The sequence below is a fragment of the Arachis ipaensis genome, chromosome B3, assembly GCF_059453495.1.
Source record: "Arachis ipaensis isolate K30076 ecotype BB chromosome B3, ASM5945349v1, whole genome shotgun sequence".
NCBI classification, from domain to species: domain Eukaryota; kingdom Viridiplantae; phylum Streptophyta; class Magnoliopsida; order Fabales; family Fabaceae; genus Arachis; species Arachis ipaensis.
In genome coordinates, this window is record NC_142438.1 from 141,303,288 (window position 1) to 141,322,511 (window position 19,224).

Genomic DNA, 19,224 nt, shown 5'->3' on the forward strand with positions numbered 1-19,224 from the left:
TTAAGATTATAAAATTAAAATGTTTTTATTAAAAATATAAAAATTTAAGTTTTCAATATATTTATTTAACATTTATTAAATAAAGATATTTAAAATTTTTCATTAATAGTAAATTTATCATGTGTCCTTAAAGCATTTATTAGCTAAATTTTTGTCTATAAATCGTTTATTAAGTATATTTAATTTTAATCATTAAAACCAATTTAATGATTATAAATATAAATTTATTTTTAATGCAGTATAAAATAATTTTATACATGAATCTAGTTACGTAATATCACATCACTAAAATAACTATGTTTCACATTAATCGCATAAATAGTCATAAAAACAACAAATATAATTGCATGACTGTTTATATTATCAATACATCAAAATTAAACTCTTATAAATATATTCTCACATTTTTGTATAAAAAGCTCATTATATATATATATAACACATGACAAACACAAAACACACACATACATACACAAGCGAATTCTGTTCCATAATCTCTCTTGTGCTTTTTCTTTCTTTCTTTGAACTAAGGCACCAAGCCTTCAACGACTTGGCAAGCCTTGCTTGCAATTTTATTAAGAAGAAGAACAAAGTTGTGCGTAAGTATTTTAAGAATATTGGTGTTTATAGTAATTTTTATGATTCACGTATAATTTTGGAAGATTTTTGTGGAAATTATTCTACTTATAAATAAAACGATAATAAATAATTATTGAAGATTGTGTCTACTATGATTCGTGATAAATTTATTTTAATATTTTTGTAATTTATTTATCTACAAATTTTATTTGTATTGAAAGTAACTAAAATATTATTTTAGAAACGAAGGTATTAACCAACCGCCTAACTAGCATATGAACTGCAAAAATAACTAGAATATTATTTTAAGAGAAATGTTAAGAGCAGTCATTTTAGTATTTTGTAATCATTAATTGATCATCAATAATATTTTTAATGTATTTTTAATTGTGTGAAATTATATAGAAAATCACTCATTTTTATTTTGATAGTGTCCTAGACTTTTTCTTATTTTAATAAACATTTATCATCGACTTTCACTCCGTAATTCGCACCCCAAGCGATTATGCTCTTTGAATTAAACAATAAACATACATTCGCCTTTCGCCATTATGACTCCAACGAAACATCGGCACTCAAGATTCTTCTAAACCGAATTCCCTGAGTCCTGACACTGCATTTGCATTACATTCCAAATGGAAATGGAAACGGAATACTTCATCATAACGTCTCCTTCTTTGTTTATAATTGCCAGCCATCTTCATCTGAAGGCATGAAAATCCCAAGAGAGGCAGTTGTTGAAGAGCTGAAGAGACAGCTATGGCTGGCAGTGCCTCTCTGCTCAGTGGCTTTCCTACAATACAGCCTCCAGACCATCTCCATCATGTTTGTTGGTCATCTCGGTACTCTCCCTCTTTCCGGAGCTTCCATGGCGACCTCCTTTGCCGCCGTTACAGGATTCACCTTACTGGTAACTGGTAACAATAGCGTAGATGATTTTGTTTTTATTTTCAATAACTCGAGTCTCCAGGTATTAAATAAGAGATGAGAAATATCAGGGATTATCAAATTTTTTTTATTATTTAGTTATTAATTTAATTTTTAATTTTTAATTTTTTTAATTTAATAATTTAATAATATATTTTATTACATATTTTTAAATATTAATAGCTAATTAATAATCGAGAATAATAAATTTTGATGATTTTTTTTAACATTTTTTATTAAATAAAAAAGAAAGTTTAAAGAGCTAACAGTTTTATTAAAATTTGGCGAAGAGGAGTATTAGGGTAGCAATTTTTGTGTTTTGTAACTTTCAATTGACTATCAATAGTCTTTTTAATGATGTGAGATTACATCTAATGGTAGAAAATCACTCACTTTTCTCTTGATGATTAAGTGCTAGCCACAAAACACATAAGTTGCTGGCCTCCTAGACTTTTCCTTTGGCCAATACTTAATTCGTAAAAGAAAAAATGGGTGAGAAAAAGTAACACTAATGGTTATATCTCTAATACTCCTTAAACCTTCATTGTAAGTATTATACAAATATTCTATTGGCTACTCGTACTTTTCCATAAATAAATAATGTGTGCATGTGTTTGAGCAGACAGGATTAACCGGTGCACTGGACACATTTTGTGGACAATCGAATGGGGCAGGGCAGTACCAGATGCTTGGCATACACTTGCAGAGATCCATGCTTGTTGTTTCAGTCGTCAGTGTTTTCGTCGCCGTCATCTGGGCCAACACGGAGCCTATTCTAATTGCGATGCGCCAAGACAAAGCCATAGCCAACCAAGCTGGCAAGTATGCCCGCTGCTTGATCCCAAGCCTCTTCGCGCATGGCCTTCTTCAGTCCATTCTCAGGTTCTTGCAAACCCAGAGCATTGTCTTCCCAATGGTCATAACCTCTGCACTTGCCGCGCTGCTCCACATCCTTCTCTGCTGGCTTCTTGTATTCAAAACTCCCCTGGGGAGCAGGGGGGCACCCATATCTATTTCCATATGTTATTATCTGAATCTTCTCTTCATCTCCTTCTATGTCAAATACTCTTCTTCTTGCAAACAATCTTGGACTGGCTTTTCCAAAAAGTCCCTAAATGGAGTCTTCTCCTTCCTTAAACTTGCTGTTCCTTCGGCTCTTATGCTCTGGTAAGCGATAGTTTTCTCAACTCCTAATGTTTTTCGCCGATATGATCATCCTCACCAAGCCTATGAAACAGCTGGTTTTGTTTTGAGCAGCCTGAAAGTTTGGACATTCGAACTCGTAGTTATCTTGTCTGGTCTTCTTCCGAACCCAGCATTAGAAACTTCAGTTCTTTCAATATGGTTAGCATCTGGGACTGGACTGCACCTTATCGTATAAATTTCATTGATACTCCCTAAGAACGTTCTTGATATGCCTTTTCAGCCTTAATACATTTACTTTAGCTTGGATGATCCCTTTTGGATTCAGTGCTGCTGTAAGGTACTTATGATGCTCAATAAAGAAAGTAAGAAACTCTGCTTGACATGGAACATGAATTTTAAAGCATAGTGATTAATGATTGATGCAGCACACGGGTGTCGAATGAACTAGGAGGTGGAAATCCAGAGGCAGCACGTGTAGCAGTTGGCGTGGTGCTATGGATGGTGTTCATTGAAGGGATCTTGTTAGCTTCAATCATGGTTGTGCTGAGGAACATGTGGAGCCGTATTTACAGTAATGACAAACAAGTAATCAGAGAAGTGTCGGCGACGACGCCAATTCTGGCAGTTTCGTGCTTTCTAGACGGAATACAAAGTGCACTTTCAGGTATTGCTTCCGGATGTGGGTGGCAGCGAATAGGTGCGTATGTGAATCTTGGCTCATTCTATCTTGTGGGCGTTCCTTGCTCTGTCCTGTTAGGATTTGTTGCGCATATGAAAGCCAAGGTAATATACTTATACTAATATCTATCAATCATGATGCTCTTATTTCTTTTGCTTAGCTTAGTTTGTGAGTTGTGACTAACAGGGGCTGTGGTTGGGGATCATAGCTGCATTCGTTGTGCAAGTCACATTTTACGCTATCATCACCATTCGAACCAGTTGGGACCAACAGGTAGGACATCAATTAGCTTGGATTTCTTACATGAATATGCTCATCATTCTCGTTCTCCCTTTTGAACATTATCATGTGTCTAATATATAATGATACTAATAATAGGCAAGGATAGCTGAAAGCAGAGTTAAGGAGTCAACCATGTCGCCAAAGACAGAATGTGAAGTCTAATACAGTAATACATACATGCATTGCTGACTCATATCATGAGGCAGAGCATGTTTGAGGGGGCATTTGCCCTCAAAGAATGTTTAAAAAAATTATCGTATGCGTTCTTATAATAAAATATAAAGGATCCTTTTGAGTTTTATATTAAAAAAACTAACATACAATAATAAATGTCTTGTTAAATTTGATTTTGTTTCCAAAACGAAAAATAAATAAATAGATATATCAATTTAATAAATGAGAAATGCTAGGGCCAGCAACTTTTGTGATTTGTAGCCATCAGATAGCCATCAATAATGGTTTTAATGGTGTGAGATTGGTGTGAGATTTCATCTAATGGCTCACGTTTCTTTGCTGGTTACATGCTGGTCAAAATTTAACAAAGTTACTGCCCACTAGACTTTTCCTTAATGAATATATCAATGAAATAATAAACTTTGTAATATCAGCTAAGGAGATTACTTTTATAAAAACATCTTTATACGAGGATAATATTATGAATTTTTAGATCGTTTAGTAAATTTGATATTTTTCTTTTATAATTGAATATTTAATTAAACTAGTGTATTAAAATTGTTTCCTTTTTTCTTCTTTATATACATATGCGTTGCTATTTTTTTTTTTCTTTTTTCTCTTCCTCTTTTTTTTGTGTATCTTTCTTTTAGGCTTCTTTTTTTATTATTGTCTTTATTGTCGTTACCACCGCCTTCTTTTTCTATATCTATTCCTTTTTTTCCTCCTCATCCTTTATTATTATCATCATTATCATTATTGTCATCGTCTTCTTTTTTTCTTCGTCTTTTCCTATATATATTCAAGAATGATATTGGTTACAAAAATTTTAATACTCAATAAAAAAAAAAATTTGATGTAAAGCACAAAAAAAATTAATACACATACAACAAAATTTTTATATTATATCCATAAATTTATGTGTTACGAATCGTGCTGAATGTCAAAATTTCGGTGGTGCTCTATAACAATTTATGTGCTATATAATAAATTTTTGGTGGATACTACAATGAAAATTTTATAATTGTCTTCATGTGAATATATTTCTTTTTGACCCTTGGATAATAGATTGTATGGTTAGATTTTGATATTTATAAAAGTGTTGTTTTTGTTTAAAGTGTGGCTAAATAAATAAACCACACTTTTAAATAAAGTATCTTCATAAAAAGATATTTTTGCCATTTTCATTTGAGTAATTCTCTAAAATTTTTTTGGTGAAGAAGCGTGAAAACATAGAATCATGTGATAGCCGCTTGCTTTTTTTTATTTTTGTGGCTGAGCTTGCACCTTGGTTGAATTTAGTTAAAAAAACATTCACATGTAGCATTTGAAATGTTGTGACAGTTTAGAGCGTTAGTATTTGAAATGAAACTATTGAATACTAAATAGCAGAACGCAGAAGGGGCAATAGTTTAATCAAGTATTTAATTATAAAAGAAAAATTGAACTATTAATATTAGGAAAACAGGACTTACTTTTAAGTGAAATACAATAATAACAAAGATTTGTCTCACTAGATGGGGTCAGCTACATGAATCAAACGACGTCATTGAGTTCTGTCATGTATCATGTCTACAGAAAGATGGTTTACATGTATATCTCGTTTGACCATTTTCATGGATAGTTTTCTTAGGTCTTCTTCTCACATGTCCAAACCACTTGAGACGCGATTCTATCATCTTTTCCACAAAGGTGCTATTCTAACTCTCTCCCTTATATCTTCGTTCTTTATTTTATCCAATCGCGTATGACCACTCATCTATCTCAACATCTTCATCTCTGTCACACTTAGCTTTTGTTCGTGTTCCTTTTGGTCGTCCAACACTCCGTACCATAAAGCATAGCCGGTTTTATAGTAGTACGATAGAATTTACCATTAATTTACTTTTAAGCGAAATAAAAATAAGAAATTTAAACAACAACGAAAATTCATTACCAAGAAAGAAAACTGTACTAGTATTTAACTGCGTTTACATATAAATCAACAGTAACAAGCATTTACATATAGATCCTTAGTTAGAGTGGCAAATTGCACAAGTTGACAAGTATACTATGCCTACATAAAAGAGATACCTGTTGGATAATTATTTAAGGATAAAGAGTTGATTACAGTGTAGATGAAATCATAAAATAAAATATCTAAAGATGTAACAAGATGACAATGTGAGGAAAGTCGTTTTCTATAAAATATCGTGGTATTGGCATCTTTATTGTCTTGTAGTGTTCAGTCATGGTTATGCCTTACGCGAATGTGTTTGGATCTGCTCTCTATTGGGTAAACAATGGATAGAGAAGGTGGAAAGGGATCTCTGGAGCCTCTCTTGGAAAAGATCACAGTGGAAAGTAGGCTCAAGGTTGATGATATTGAACTAAAGAAGCACAAGGCAATAGAAAGAAGAGAAATCTTTGAAGAGGCAAGAAAGCAGTTATGGCTGGCAGGTCCTTTAGTAACCGTCTCTCTGCTCAATTATGGCCTGCAAGTCATATCTGTTATGTTCGTGGGTCATCTCGGTCAACTCCCTCTTTCCGGTGCTTCAATGGCTACTTCTTTTGCCTCTGTCACCGGTTTTAGCTTATTGGTAGGTTAGGTAACTTGCATTGTGTTTTCCTTAATTATTATTATTCAATTTTTTTTAAAAATTCATCTGTAGAGTTTTTTCTTCATATATAAACATAACTGCACATGAGTTTTCAATTTTTTTTTCTTTGGTTTCACTGAGATGTTATCACTTCACAAATAGATGGGAATGGCAAGTGCCTTGGACACTTTCTGTGGGCAGTCATATGGAGCAAAGCAGCATGGTATGGTAGGCATACATATGCAGAGAGCCATGCTCATTCTCATGATTCTTTGCATACCCCTTTCAATTATTTGGGCAAACACAGCATCCATTCTAACTGCTCTTGGCCAAGATCCTCAAATATCTTCAGAAGCTGGACAATATGCAAAGTTTATGATTCCGAGTCTTTTCGCCTATGGTCTCCTGCAGTGCCTCAACAGGTTCTTGCAAACCCAAAGTCTTGTGTTTCCAATGCTGTTCAGCTCTGGAGTTACCACTTTGCTGCATATTCTTATATGTTGGACTATGGTATTCAAATCCGGGCTGGGGAACAAAGGAGCTGCCATAGCAAATGCTATATCATACTGGTTGAATGTCTTCATCCTGATGCTCTATGTCAAGTTCTCGCCTTCATGTTTGAAAACATGGACTGGCTTTTCAAGAGAAGCATTCCATAACATCCCTTCTTTTATGAGGCTTGCCATTCCTTCAGCCGTTATGGTTTGGTAATTGTGTCATGTTCTCTTACTACTTTCTTACCAGCAATTTCTAACCCCTCTTATTTTTGTTCTCAACAGCCTGGAATCATGGTCCTTTGAAATGATGGTTCTCCTTTCTGGCCTTCTCCCAAATCCCAAGTTAGAAACATCGGTGCTTTCTATCTGGTTAGTTAGTGTCACGTTGACATTTTCTTTCAACATATTTTCATGCATATGTATTTATGTTTTGCAACCGGTTTTTTTGTTTTGTTTAATTAATCAGTTTGAACACTTCAACAACTGTTTGGACAATCCCATTTGGACTCAGCGGAGCAGTGAGGTGAGAGCAACTCTTTTTCAACTCTCAAACTTTGATGTAGTTAGAGTAACATGCTTCATGCTTGTTAATGTTTGCAGCACTCGTGTCTCGAATGAACTAGGAGCAGGTCATCCAAGGGCTGCACGTTTAGCTGTGTATTTCGTCTTTGCAATGGCCATGGTTGAAGGCATCTTTGTTGGGGCAATGATGATTTTGATACGCAATATCTGGGGCTATGCATATAGTAATGAAGAAGAAGTGGTCACATATGTAGCAACCATGTTGCCTATTCTGGCAACATCCATTTTCCTGGATTCACTTCAATGTGTTCTTTCAGGTTTTTATTTTTTAGTTTTTACTTCCCATCCAGAAAGAATGCTTCTACAACAAGGTGTCTGTGTATGAACATTTTTTATATGATACTGTTTGGTGTAATAATCTTCGTTTAGGTACGGCTAGAGGATGTGGTTGGCAAAAAATGGGTGCTCTGATCAATCTAGGATCATACTATTTAATTGGGATACCCGCAGCTATCTTATTCGCTTTTGTATTTCACATGGGTGGCAAGGTAAAACAAACAACAACACTCTTCTCTATTATTCACAGCTTAATAATGATTTAGATTTCAAGAAAAACAAAATGTGATTGTCTGTAGGGGCTTTGGCTGGGGATCATATGTGCACTCATTGTTCAAGTGTCATGTCTTCTTATCATTACAATACCCACTGATTGGGAGCAAGAGGTGAACGTTTCCCTTGATATGTTTTCATTAAGAGAAAAAGTGTAAATAACCATTTTAGCACTTGAAAAATCCAGATTTTGACAAAATGAATCCCAAAAAGTGTTAACAAGAAAAAGTGGACGAGTACTGGGGGTTTATGGTGGTCAATGAGGGAGGGGGGAGATGCTAGTGGGTGGGAAGGGGTGACAACAAAAATCATGGGGACTAGTCATACTGATGAAGGGTGGGAATGGTGGGGGTGAGGGGCTGGAGAAATTAGTTGAGAAGGGAGAAAGAAAATGTAAGGATATATTTGAAATTTCATAAGAAAATACAGAGGTATATCAGTAATTTTATAAATAATTAACAGTTGGTTGAGCAAATTAACTATTGACTAAATGTCTGGGTCATTTTGTCAAGTGAAATATATGTTTTAGAGGTCATTTTGTCATTATTATTTTTTGGATTTCATTTTGTTAAAATCTAAATCTTTCGGGTGCCAAAAAGACTATGTACTCAAAGAAAAACATTTACGATGTGGGTCTTTAGGATGATGATAATATAGTTAAACATTCCTGGAATGGTGTTTCATTTTCAGGCAAAGAAGGCTAAAGACAGTGTCCGTGTGTATGACAGCATATTGTCATGAGACAAATTTGATCACGCCATTCAAGAATAAAGCCAGCTTTGCAAGAAATTCTTGTTCGAACTTAGAACACTTTTTGTTAGTAAATAGCTTGAAAAAGAAAATGCAGTAGGAGGGGTTGATGACATAGGTATATGATTAATGTATATGATAAAGTTTGCCTCTCAAATACTTGTCCTCATAGGACCTGATGAATATGGATTGAGAACCATAAATTGCAAACTCAAGCATCATACCTGACATGTCAGCACTGAATTAAAGGCGGTGATGGGATTTCATGGACTCTCGAGTATACTAATTCTCTGAAAGCATGAATAAGAGAATTGAAAGGAGAGGAGAAAACATGCGGTTTATTATAATTCTTATTTTCTCTTTTCTTTTTCCGTATAGGCTATAGCAGTTACTTTTGGGTCACTGAATTACAAATAATATTCACCTCTTCTTCCTTTAAAGTTCTACAAATAAGCCATGAAGTCTACTCCACTACATTTCATCAAAAGCATTCTATTCTGCCCCTCTTGTCTTATTATACTTGGGCTAATGGCACGCCCAGAGAATACTGAATATTCATTCATTCTGGCTGTTGAAATTCTAGATCTAATTTTCTTTTTAAATGTGATCTGTCAGCGCTGCAGCACAGAAACAACGAAATCAAATTAAATTAAAGCATTTATAAGCAGAAAATAAATTCTATCAAACATCTGACTCATTCCTTCGAAGTTTCAATATTATTTAATAGGATACTACAAACATATCATGTTAACAAAAGCATATTACCATTTATCATATCAACACATTGGTCTCATCATTGCAGATAGCAATTCACTAGAACAATATTTCATCGTGGTATGTCATAATATGCTTTTGTAACCTGGATATTCTCTTCCACCGATATTGTATTTAGCGAAAGGTTTGGGATACATGAGCAAGCCGAAACATCAAGCATGAATATCATCCATGAATGTTTGTCTCCACTTTGGATTGATTCGGTGATCAATATTGTTTTTACCTGTTAATTGTAGGTCTATTTGGAGATTTTAATCCAAAGATAGAAAAGTCTACTGACATTGGAACTGGTTGGTTCTTGCCTGTATTATCACCAACTGTCTGTCTGAAATCACCGAAATTTCCATCATCATCCTTCACTCCTTGAAAAGAATTTCCTTCGAACCCATCACGCCCAGGCATCACTCTCCTAGACTTTCTTGGAGGTGATAACACAGTAGGACCCTGCTGCAAATCAAAATCAGAAGTCCTAGATTCCTTCTTGGGGGCTGGCCTAGGGAGCTTCTCTGGATCTGTGGGCAGAGGTGCAGAAGAAAAGTATCTAAATACAAAAAAAAGAAGGATAAATTAGGGAGAAAAGAACATTGCTGATGTCTTAAAGGGAAAGTGAAGGAAGGCACATACCTGTGCTCTAGTGCCTGCTGCACTGAAATTCTAGCTTTTGGATCATATGTAAACATCTTTGACAATAGATCTAAAGCATCGTCACTTGCTGTTGGAAATAAAGTACGCAAAGGGGGGGCAGGAACATTTTGATATTCAACGTAATCTGGAAGATATACCATATCAGGCCACTGAGCAGGTGTTGGAGTGCCAAATGCTGCAAAAATCTTGCCTAACTGATCGATATCACTTGAACCCTGATAAATTATGAAAATAAACTAATGAGAAAAACCAGAAAACAGAATTTTAATTATTACCACACTAATGAGAATAAGATAGAAGCCTAAATCAACATTAATTATGCCTACATATATCAATTATAGCCAATAAATTATCAACTCTAAAATATTAAGCCTCGTGTACTTTAGGACAAACAACCATTAACCACAAAGAATAAACCATATTACCTAGTTACCATGATAGTTTTTTTTTCACCTGCAAAAAGGGTCGGCGGAGAAGAAGTTCAGCAAAAATACAAGCTGCAGCCCAAACATCTACCCCTGAACCATATTGCTTCGCACCAAATAATAGCTCAGGTGCTCTGTACCACCGAGCAAACACCTACTCATGTATAAAACACAAAAGTATTGAGTGTATGGAATGTTGATCCACTAACATAAAGTGCAAAGCACCGAATATATAGGATGCAAGTGAAACTAGTTTCTAGCATCAAAACCGTTATTATTAGTGAAAATCAATTCCTGTCATATTGACATGCATGCACAATAATCCAGATACCAGTATGCATAGGTAAGCATACCTGATGTGTGAACCTTCTATCCGGACTTCCAAATATCCGTGCCAAACCAAAATCTGCAAGCTTCAGCTGTCCATGAGATCCTATCAACAAATTATTTGGCTTCATATCCCTGAAAATGTATAAGCAGAGTTTGAGCTCAGCATAACTACTTTGTACCAATCAAAACCTCAGAATACCATACCTATGCAAAACCCATTTCTTGTGGCAAAAGGCAAGACCCTTTAGCGTCATTTGGAGGTAGGATTTTGTATCAGCTGGAGAAAGAAAAATATTTCGGTCTCGTATGACGGCTTCAAGGTCCGTCTCCATGAATTCGAATACAAGATGTAAATTCCCTTTATGCGGGAATGCATCGATTAACTCAATAATGTTGGGATCTTTGAGCTCTTTAAGAAGTTTAATTTCTCTGAGTGCTGTAAAGTTGACCCCTTCTTTCTGCTTGCCAAGTCGAATTTTCTTAATCGCAACCGTTTGTCCGGTCTGTCAATGCAATGGATTCATTTTGATAAGAAACACAATGTGGTGACAATACTGCCATTTTTATCATTGAATAAACGCATACAAAGTTTACAAAACCCATGCTGAAACTACTTAGAAAGCTTATGGATCACTTTCTCAAACTCAATGATCCACACCATACATGACCCTTTCTAAATAATCATTTGTATTGAAAGAAGGAAAGATAATTTGGTAAAGCATCCTAATCAAATTGTTGAGAAATAACCTCCTAGAATCAAATTCAGGAACCCAAAGCAAATAAAAGCATGATTACTTTCCAAATTAAATATACCTATACAAATATGTATTTTCCCTGATTTCAGTGAATTTTTTTGCATAAACTTAAAAAAAACAAAAACAAAAACAAAAACAAAAAAAATTTCACAACCCAGAAAACTGAACATACAATAAATCGTTCTTTTCACTGAAAAATCCCAATAAGCTTGTCCAAAAGCTGAATCAGATAGCAGAAGACAGTAGAGGGAAATTACGTGAGTATCAATGGCTTTGTATACAACTCCGTAGGTACCTTCACCAAGGATTTCACGCTTCAGATACCTATCGGCGACCTTTTTGGAGGGATCCGGGTCTGTCATTTTTGTTGCTAATGCTAATTTCAGTTCAAAAATTGAGAATTTGCAAGTGGGTCATCTAGACAGCAAATTAGGGCTTTATCAGAAATGAAAATCGTTGAATCGCTGAAGCACTGAAAACGGCAAAATGGGCAGTGCCTGAAATCTAAAACGGCAGCATGCGAATGTTCCAAGGTTATCCCACAAATAATGCCATCTTCAATAATAATCGTCGAATCTATACTTTTATAATAGTGTTTTTTTAACCATGTGAGAGTTTTGGTGATTTTTTTTATATGGAGACCATTCGATTTGTAAATTTTAACTTCTTAAAAATTTTTAAAATACAAAATTGACCTTAAATCTGTGAACTTATATTTTTTTTTTTTTTGGTGACTCATCTGTGAACTTATATAAATCTGATATTTTAATTTATAAATTTAAATTTTTTAAAATTTTTAAAACACAAAATTAATTTTTTAATTTGTAAACTTACATAAATCTAATATTCTGATTTGTAAATTCTTGGAATTTGAATTTAACTCTCCTCAAATTGGACTATTAGTTTTTCTCTCCTGAATTTAGTGTCTTTAATTTGTGTTTCAAAAAAAAAAAAAAAAAAAAAATCAATTCCATATTCATTAAAAACACACAAATTCTCCATAACCATAAACAACACATCATGAGGATCTCTATCTAAAACAATGAACCTTAATTTTTTTTCATAAATATTTTTTTGGATTTGTGATTTAAAACTTTGCTTAGAATCACTTTGTATTGTTATCTCTAAAATTTTATAAAAAATTTAAAATAAAAATAAAAATAAAAACACAAATCAAATGAATTTTTATTTTTTTAAATGCTAAACTCTAGATATATTTTTTGTGTTTCGATAATCTACTTCACTTTATAGTGTTTTTTTTAATGGAATAATAAGCATCAGAACTTTAATATTCAGGATATAGTTGCATAGTTTGAGGATTTGTTTGGGTGGATTTTTTAGAAATAAGTTTAGTGATTTTTTTAATTTATTAATTATGTTTAGATATAATAATATAAAAATATTTTTTACTTATTTATTATGTAAAAATACTTTTAATAAAATAACTTTTTAAAAAAAATAAATTATAATTTTTTAAAAATATATTTTTTTAATTTTTTTAATATTTTTTTTTATTATTAAAAATTTGTCAAAGGTAATAAAAAAAAAAAGACTTCAAGACTCCAAACAAAAGTCCCGAATCGTGAGAAAGTAAAATATAATTTCCTTTTCCACTAGCTTACAGTTCCAGTGGTTATTCCTTGACAACGTAAAATAAAATGAATGTTTAGTTGGTAGAAACATAAAATGAAGATTGTCCATAGACTTACTGGCTAGCTTTGATGAAAAGATGCACACAAACACCCATCAATGATTATGGCTTTAACAGAACAGACATCCTGACTTGCGACCAATTATTGGTAAAAACAAAAATGGAAATTTCAGTGGCTATCAAACAAGAAAGGTTAGGCTAACATTAAATTCTGTGGGACCAGTTTGTCTAATCCAATATCCGTTTTCAGAGTTGTCTTACCCAGCAATGCCACCATTCATCTTCTATCCTCCACACATCCATTTTCTTGGTTCACAAAGCACCACCAACATCCCACATTCATCCTCTTATCTTCCTCTTTCTCCAAACCAGCAGCATTCATTCCTTGCATTCCATGGCTGCTGATTCCTCTTCTGCCAATGCTTTCCTTGAAGAACTAGAGGCCCTCAGTGACTCCCTCTACAAATCACACACAACTCGAAGAACAGCTTCCCTTGTCCTGCCACGAACTTCATCTCCTTCTGTTCCATCTGCCCAAGAAGAAGATGTCAAAGTCAATGCAAAACCTCGATCACGCCGCCTGTCCTTGTCCCCATGGCGATCAAGGCCGAAGCTTGAAGATGCCAAGGCACCACCAACTACTCAGTCACCGGGAGAAACCAGAAAGCTAGATGAGTCGTCCGGTGACGGTGACAAGAAAGGGATTTGGAGCTGGAAGCCTATCCGGGCTTTGTCTCATATTGGAATGCAGAAACTAAGCTGTTTATTCTCCGTTGAAGTGGTTGCAGCACAAGGCCTTCCTTCTTCCATGAATGGCCTTAGGCTCTCTGTGTGTGTTAGAAAGAAAGAGACAAAGGACGGTGCTGTTAAGACCATGCCATCACGTGTTACACAAGGAGCTGCAGATTTCGAAGAGACTCTTTTCATCAGGTGCCATGTTTATGCCACCCAAGCTGGTGGAGCTGCAAAGCAGGTTAAGTTTGAGCCACGCCCCTTTTTGATATACCTTTTCGCAGTTGATGCTAAAGAGCTTGATTTTGGAAGAAGCTCGGTGGATTTGAGCGAGCTCATCAAAGAATCCATTGAGAAAAACCATGAAGGAACACGAGTTCGCCAATGGGACACAAGCTTCAGCTTGTCTGGAAAGGCAAAGGGAGGAGAACTTGTTCTCAAACTGGGATTCCAGATCATGCAGAAAGATGGTGGACTCGATATATATAATCAACTCGAGAATCCAAATTCAAATTCAAATTCCAAGACCAGCTCCAGCTCCAGCAAGTTGAGAAATTTCTCATCTTTTGCTCGCAAACAATCCAAGACGTCCTTCAGCATGCCTAGTCCCAGAATGACAAGCAAAAATGATGCACGAAGGCAGGCAGATATTCAAGGAATGGATGATTTGAATCTTGATGACCCAAACCCGAAACCTGAAAAGGTGGAGGATTTCGATCTTCCTGATTTCGAGGTTGTTGACAAAGGTGTTGAGGTTCAAGAGAAGGAAGAAGATGGAGGGGAATCTGAGAAACCTTTACCAGTCAAATCAACTCCTCCAGGTGAAGTTGTCAAGGAAATAGTCCATGATCATCTGCATCTCACTAGATTGAGTGAGCTTGATTCAATTGCCCAGCAGATAAAAGCTCTTGAGTCGATGATGGGAGAAGATGATAAGTATATGAAATTAGAGGACGAGACACAATCGCAAAGGCTAGATGCAGACGAAGAAACTGTGACGATGGAGTTTCTTCAGCTGCTTGAGGATCAAGACTTCAAAGGATACTCATTCAATCAACCTGAAATTCCACCATTACAACTTGAAGGACAGAAGGAATCTTCTTCTGCAGATGCTGAATCCAAGGTGTATCTGCCTGACCTTGGAAAGGGTTTGGGCTGTGTAGTTCAAACCAGAGATGGAGGCTACTTAGCTTCCATGAATCCATTAGATATGGCTGTGGAGAGGAAAGATACCCCAAAGCTAGCAATGCAGATGTCAAAGCCCTTTGTGTTGGAATCACATCAAAGCGTGACTGGCTTTGAGTTGTTTCAAAAACTGGCTGGTATTGGTCTTGATGAACTCAGCTCTCAAATTTTGTCATTGATGCCCATAGATGAACTTAGGGGCAAAACTGCAGAACAGGTGGCTTTTGAAGGCATTGCTTCTGCCATCATACATGGCAGGAGCAAGGAAGGAGCCAGTTCAAGCGCCGCTCGCATAGTTTCTTCCGTGAAAAGTATGGCAAATGCTATGAGCTCAGGAAGAAAAGAACGAATTTCGAGTGGCATTTGGAATGTGGATGAAGATCCGGTCAGTGCAGAGAAACTTCTGGCTTTTGCAATGCAGAAGATTGAATCAATGGCAGTGGAAGCATTGAAAATTCAAGCAGAAATGGCTGAGGAAGAAGCTCCGTTTGAAGTTTCTGCACTCAGCTCAAAGAAAGGGGACATTGAGAGTGGGAAAGAGATTTTGGCTTCTGCTTCTTCACTTGAGGATTGGATCAAAGATAATGCAAGTTCTGAGAGTGAAGCAGAAAAGGCCACACTGATGTTGGTTGTCCAATTGAGGGATCCGCTGAGACGCTATGAAGCAGTTGGAGGGCCTATGTTAGTAGTTGTTCATGCAACACAGGCGGAGGAGAAGGAAGAGGAGGAGGAGAAGAAGTTCAAATTAAGTAGCATGCATGTGGGAGGCTTCAAGGTGAGGAGTGGCACAAAAAAGAATTCATGGGACAGTGAGAGACAGAGGCTAACTGCAATGCAATGGTTGGTCTCATATGGCTTTGGAAAGGCAGCAAAGAAAGGGAAGCAAGCATTGCAAAAGGGGCAAGACCTGTTATGGACTATTTCCTCCCGAATTGTGGCTGACATGTGGCTTAAAACCATGAGAAATCCAGATATCAAGCTTCTAAAGTGATGATGATTCGTTTGTGCAGATTTAAGTATGAGCATAAGCACTGTGTATATGTCTATGCCATGTCAAATATTTCATTGATAGAGGGATATATTACATTTTCTTTTCTTTTCTGCTTCTTTCTCAGTTCATGTTTGTTATTACTTTGGTTGGATCAGACATAAGTGCAAAAGCATACCTTTTTTACAAAAACCTTTTGTATACATACGTGGTTGTGGCAATACAGAATGTTGAGAAGTTACTTACATGAGATTATTTTATCTATGCTTTATTGATATAATATTTTAATGTTTGCACGAATTATGAAGTTACAATAATTGCATTAACACAATGAGAATTGTGTTGTTAAGGGCAGGGTATATAAACATGTTGCCTGAAAAAATTGAAAAGAAAAAAAAGCAAGCGAATTAAATAAGTCAACCAATAAAGACTGTGTTTTCTTACACAAGTGGCAATTTATGTATCATGAGTTTTATGTGAACAAGTATATATACAGCATAAGTATAAATAAGTTTCACTGAACCATGCATTGGAGGTCACCATGGCTCTTCATCCGTTAGTTGCAGGGATCCAGCTTGTGTTGTGAAAACGGGGCGGATTTTCCAAACCGGGTTCCTTTTAGTGGCTTTAGGCCCAGGACAAAAAAAAAAAAAAAAACTAACTACTCGCTATCCACTCTCGAGCGGGACATAGAGCACATATGCTGGTTCAATCTAGAAGCATCTTTTATATCAGATAAAACCCAACCAACCTCCCTCTCTCCTAATCCTAATCGTCTTAGGGTTTTTATCATCTTTTCATTCACTGCCTTCGCACTCTCGCACTCACTCTTCCTTCTTCCACGAAGGTAATTGTGAATTGGATAATGATAATAATAATAATAATAACCTCATCAATTTCTTATCAAATCTGTTTTGCTCTGCAGTGCAATGGCGACAGCTCAGCTAACAGCATCCTCAATTTCCTCGAGGAACGTGTCGTCGTTCGAAGGGCTTCGACCTTCGGCAGTTCAGTTCCCCTCCGTCGTCAGAATTGGAACCCTCACTCAAAGGTCCTTCCGGGGTTTGGTTGTGAAAGCCGCAACTGTTGTTGCTCCAAAGGTTCATTTTTTACTTCAAAGTTTCTGTTTATAATTATTATTAGGATAGAGAAATTTGTTGTAATTCGGTTAAAACAGTACTATAATTGTGCAATAGTTTTTGTTTAATTACTGTGTATGTTGGGAATATTGTAGAAGTTTGATATTGTCAGTAGCATTTTAGAAGATTAGAAGATGGAATTAAACACTTGTTTTTCAGGGTTTGACTTAGTATATGCAGTGCGAGCACAATTTATTTGCTTAAAATACATAAGTATAGTACAAAGCTTGTTGAAGAATGCAAATAGTCCTGAATCAAAACAGCTTCAGGGACCAGCATTTTTTTATTTTAGGTATTCTGGTCAGGATTAAAGTTTGTAGTTTTTTTTTTTTTTTTCACTTAATGTCTTATTTCTTTTCCGCTGTTGTCAATTGAAGTTGGATTATTCTACCAAATTACTACATGATTGTCGGATAATTATTGATATGTAAGCCTGGAGATTTTTATTACAAAATTTTGGAGTACTCAATGTATGGGTTTTGTAACCCATTCCTGTAATGTCCCTGAGTGAGTGTTTCTCTTGCAGTACACTGCTATTAGGCCTCTTGGCGACAGAGTACTGGTTAAAATTAAGGAAGCAGAAGAGAAGACGGACGGAGGAATTCTACTTCCTTCAACTGCTCAAACAAAGCCACAGGGTGGTGAAGTTGTTGCTGTTGGAGAGGGGAAATCTGTTGGGAAGAGCAAAATAGAGATTAGTGTGCAGGTATAGCTGATCTCTTAGAATCAATTAGCTTTTTAGTTATTTATCTTTTTCTTTTCTATTCTTTTTCGAGGCAGTGTGATTTTCTTGCCAATCTTAACTTATTTGATGCTTTCCTTTGTACAGACTGGTGCACAAGTTGTGTATTCGAAGTATGCTGGTACTGAGGTGGAGTTCAATGGGGCAAAGCATCTTATACTGAAGGACGATGACATTGTTGGTATCCTCGAGACCGAAGAGATCAAGGATCTTAAACCGTTGAATGATAGAGTCTTAATACAGGTTTGATCCTATCTTAGTTAGAGAGCAGGATTTGATCATTTGACAATCATATATATTTTGTATTTCTGCAATCCTTATTGTTTATACTTTGGATTGACATTTATTATCCAAAAGTGTAGCCTTGTAAGGCACCTGATAGTTATAACAATATCTAAACCTTTCTATTGGTTCATTTCTGACTGCAGGTTGCACAAGCAGAGGACAAAACTGCAGGTGGTTTGTTGCTTACCGAAGCAACCAAGGAGAAACCTTCGATCGGAACGGTAAGTTTTTTTAATTACTCTCTTCTTTGTAAAGGTAGTATACTTTACCCAATAACTCTAATGAATACGATTGCTTTGAGGCCTGTTTGGTACCCTGAAAATGAGTATAATTTATTAAGAAAATCTTGAATATAGAGATGACACTAAAAAAAACAAAAAGCAAACAGAGATTTTTTTCATTGGCCCCTTATTTAGTGTGTTAAACAATAATTTTGACTGAACAAAATCTGTTGTAATGTGTTGAATGTTGTTAGGTGATTGCGGTGGGCCCAGGGCCTCTTGATGAGGAAGGTAACAGGAAACCGTTGTCTGTTAATCCTGGGAACACAGTGTTGTACTCCAAATATGCTGGGAACGACTTCAAGGGAAAAGATGGTTCGGACTACATTGCATTGAGGGTCTCAGATATCATGGCTGTCCTTTCCTAGTAGTAACAAGTTGTTCTCTGTTTTGTAACTTCAAAATTTTGTGCTCTTGAGGAAAATGGATTATTTTTTATCTACGATGACAACTGAAACATAGCTCATTGCAATTATCTTAGAAAATCTACAAACTTCTGGTGATGTCAATTGTTTTCCAGTTGTCTGTAATTTCCACCTCACCTCAAATTT

General features: G+C 35.7%; 5 protein-coding genes across 10 annotated transcripts; 4 read left to right on the forward strand and 1 right to left on the reverse strand.

The window, feature by feature from the left end:
• The first annotated feature begins 459 nt into the window (after nucleotides 1–459).
• On the forward strand, nucleotides 460–3,960 carry LOC107634761 (protein DETOXIFICATION 16-like). Its single transcript, XM_016338184.3, has 8 exons — nucleotides 460–599; nucleotides 1,274–1,489; nucleotides 2,129–2,673; nucleotides 2,764–2,850; nucleotides 2,933–2,989; nucleotides 3,078–3,435; nucleotides 3,518–3,604; nucleotides 3,710–3,960. Exons 2-8 carry the CDS (start codon nucleotides 1,292–1,294, stop codon nucleotides 3,773–3,775), a joined length of 1,398 nt encoding a protein of 465 aa, XP_016193670.1. The 5' UTR covers nucleotides 460–599; nucleotides 1,274–1,291; the 3' UTR covers nucleotides 3,776–3,960.
• A 1,914-nt stretch (nucleotides 3,961–5,874) lies between these two features.
• On the forward strand, nucleotides 5,875–9,191 carry LOC107631766 (protein DETOXIFICATION 16). Its single transcript, XM_016335311.3, has 8 exons — nucleotides 5,875–6,363; nucleotides 6,526–7,070; nucleotides 7,143–7,229; nucleotides 7,327–7,383; nucleotides 7,461–7,699; nucleotides 7,812–7,930; nucleotides 8,018–8,104; nucleotides 8,682–9,191. Exons 1-8 carry the CDS (start codon nucleotides 6,067–6,069, stop codon nucleotides 8,730–8,732), a joined length of 1,482 nt encoding a protein of 493 aa, XP_016190797.1. The 5' UTR covers nucleotides 5,875–6,066; the 3' UTR covers nucleotides 8,733–9,191.
• Nucleotides 9,060–12,256, reverse strand: CDKD1;3 (cyclin-dependent kinase D1;3). 6 transcript variants are annotated; one of them, XR_015907202.1, is made up of 8 exons: nucleotides 11,928–12,256; nucleotides 11,120–11,418; nucleotides 10,939–11,047; nucleotides 10,614–10,739; nucleotides 10,140–10,375; nucleotides 9,818–10,056; nucleotides 9,507–9,738; nucleotides 9,060–9,358 (listed from the first exon to the last, which is right to left on the reverse strand). XR_015907202.1 is itself a non-coding variant. In XM_021119787.2 (7 exons), the coding sequence occupies exons 1-7, from the start codon at nucleotides 12,030–12,032 to the stop codon at nucleotides 9,339–9,341; spliced, it is 1,134 nt and encodes a 377-aa protein (XP_020975446.1). In that variant the 5' UTR covers nucleotides 12,033–12,256; the 3' UTR covers nucleotides 9,060–9,338. The 6 variants fall into 6 exon arrangements, 4 of the variants coding, with proteins under 4 accessions (XP_020975446.1, XP_020975445.1, XP_016190798.1 ...); XR_001618626.3 differs by having other exon boundaries at nucleotides 9,507–10,056; XM_021119787.2 differs by lacking the exon at nucleotides 9,507–9,738.
• A 1,332-nt stretch (nucleotides 12,257–13,588) lies between these two features.
• PMI1 (plastid movement impaired1) lies at nucleotides 13,589–16,471 on the forward strand. The gene has a single exon (XM_016335309.3). It carries the CDS (start codon nucleotides 13,716–13,718, stop codon nucleotides 16,227–16,229), a length of 2,514 nt encoding a protein of 837 aa, XP_016190795.1. The 5' UTR covers nucleotides 13,589–13,715; the 3' UTR covers nucleotides 16,230–16,471.
• A 271-nt stretch (nucleotides 16,472–16,742) lies between these two features.
• On the forward strand, nucleotides 16,743–19,182 carry LOC107631769 (20 kDa chaperonin, chloroplastic). Its single transcript, XM_016335313.3, has 6 exons — nucleotides 16,743–17,073; nucleotides 17,152–17,326; nucleotides 17,892–18,071; nucleotides 18,195–18,350; nucleotides 18,536–18,613; nucleotides 18,868–19,182. The coding sequence occupies exons 2-6, from the start codon at nucleotides 17,156–17,158 to the stop codon at nucleotides 19,039–19,041; spliced, it is 759 nt and encodes a 252-aa protein (XP_016190799.1). The 5' UTR covers nucleotides 16,743–17,073; nucleotides 17,152–17,155; the 3' UTR covers nucleotides 19,042–19,182.
• Nucleotides 19,183–19,224: the final 42 nt, after the last annotated feature.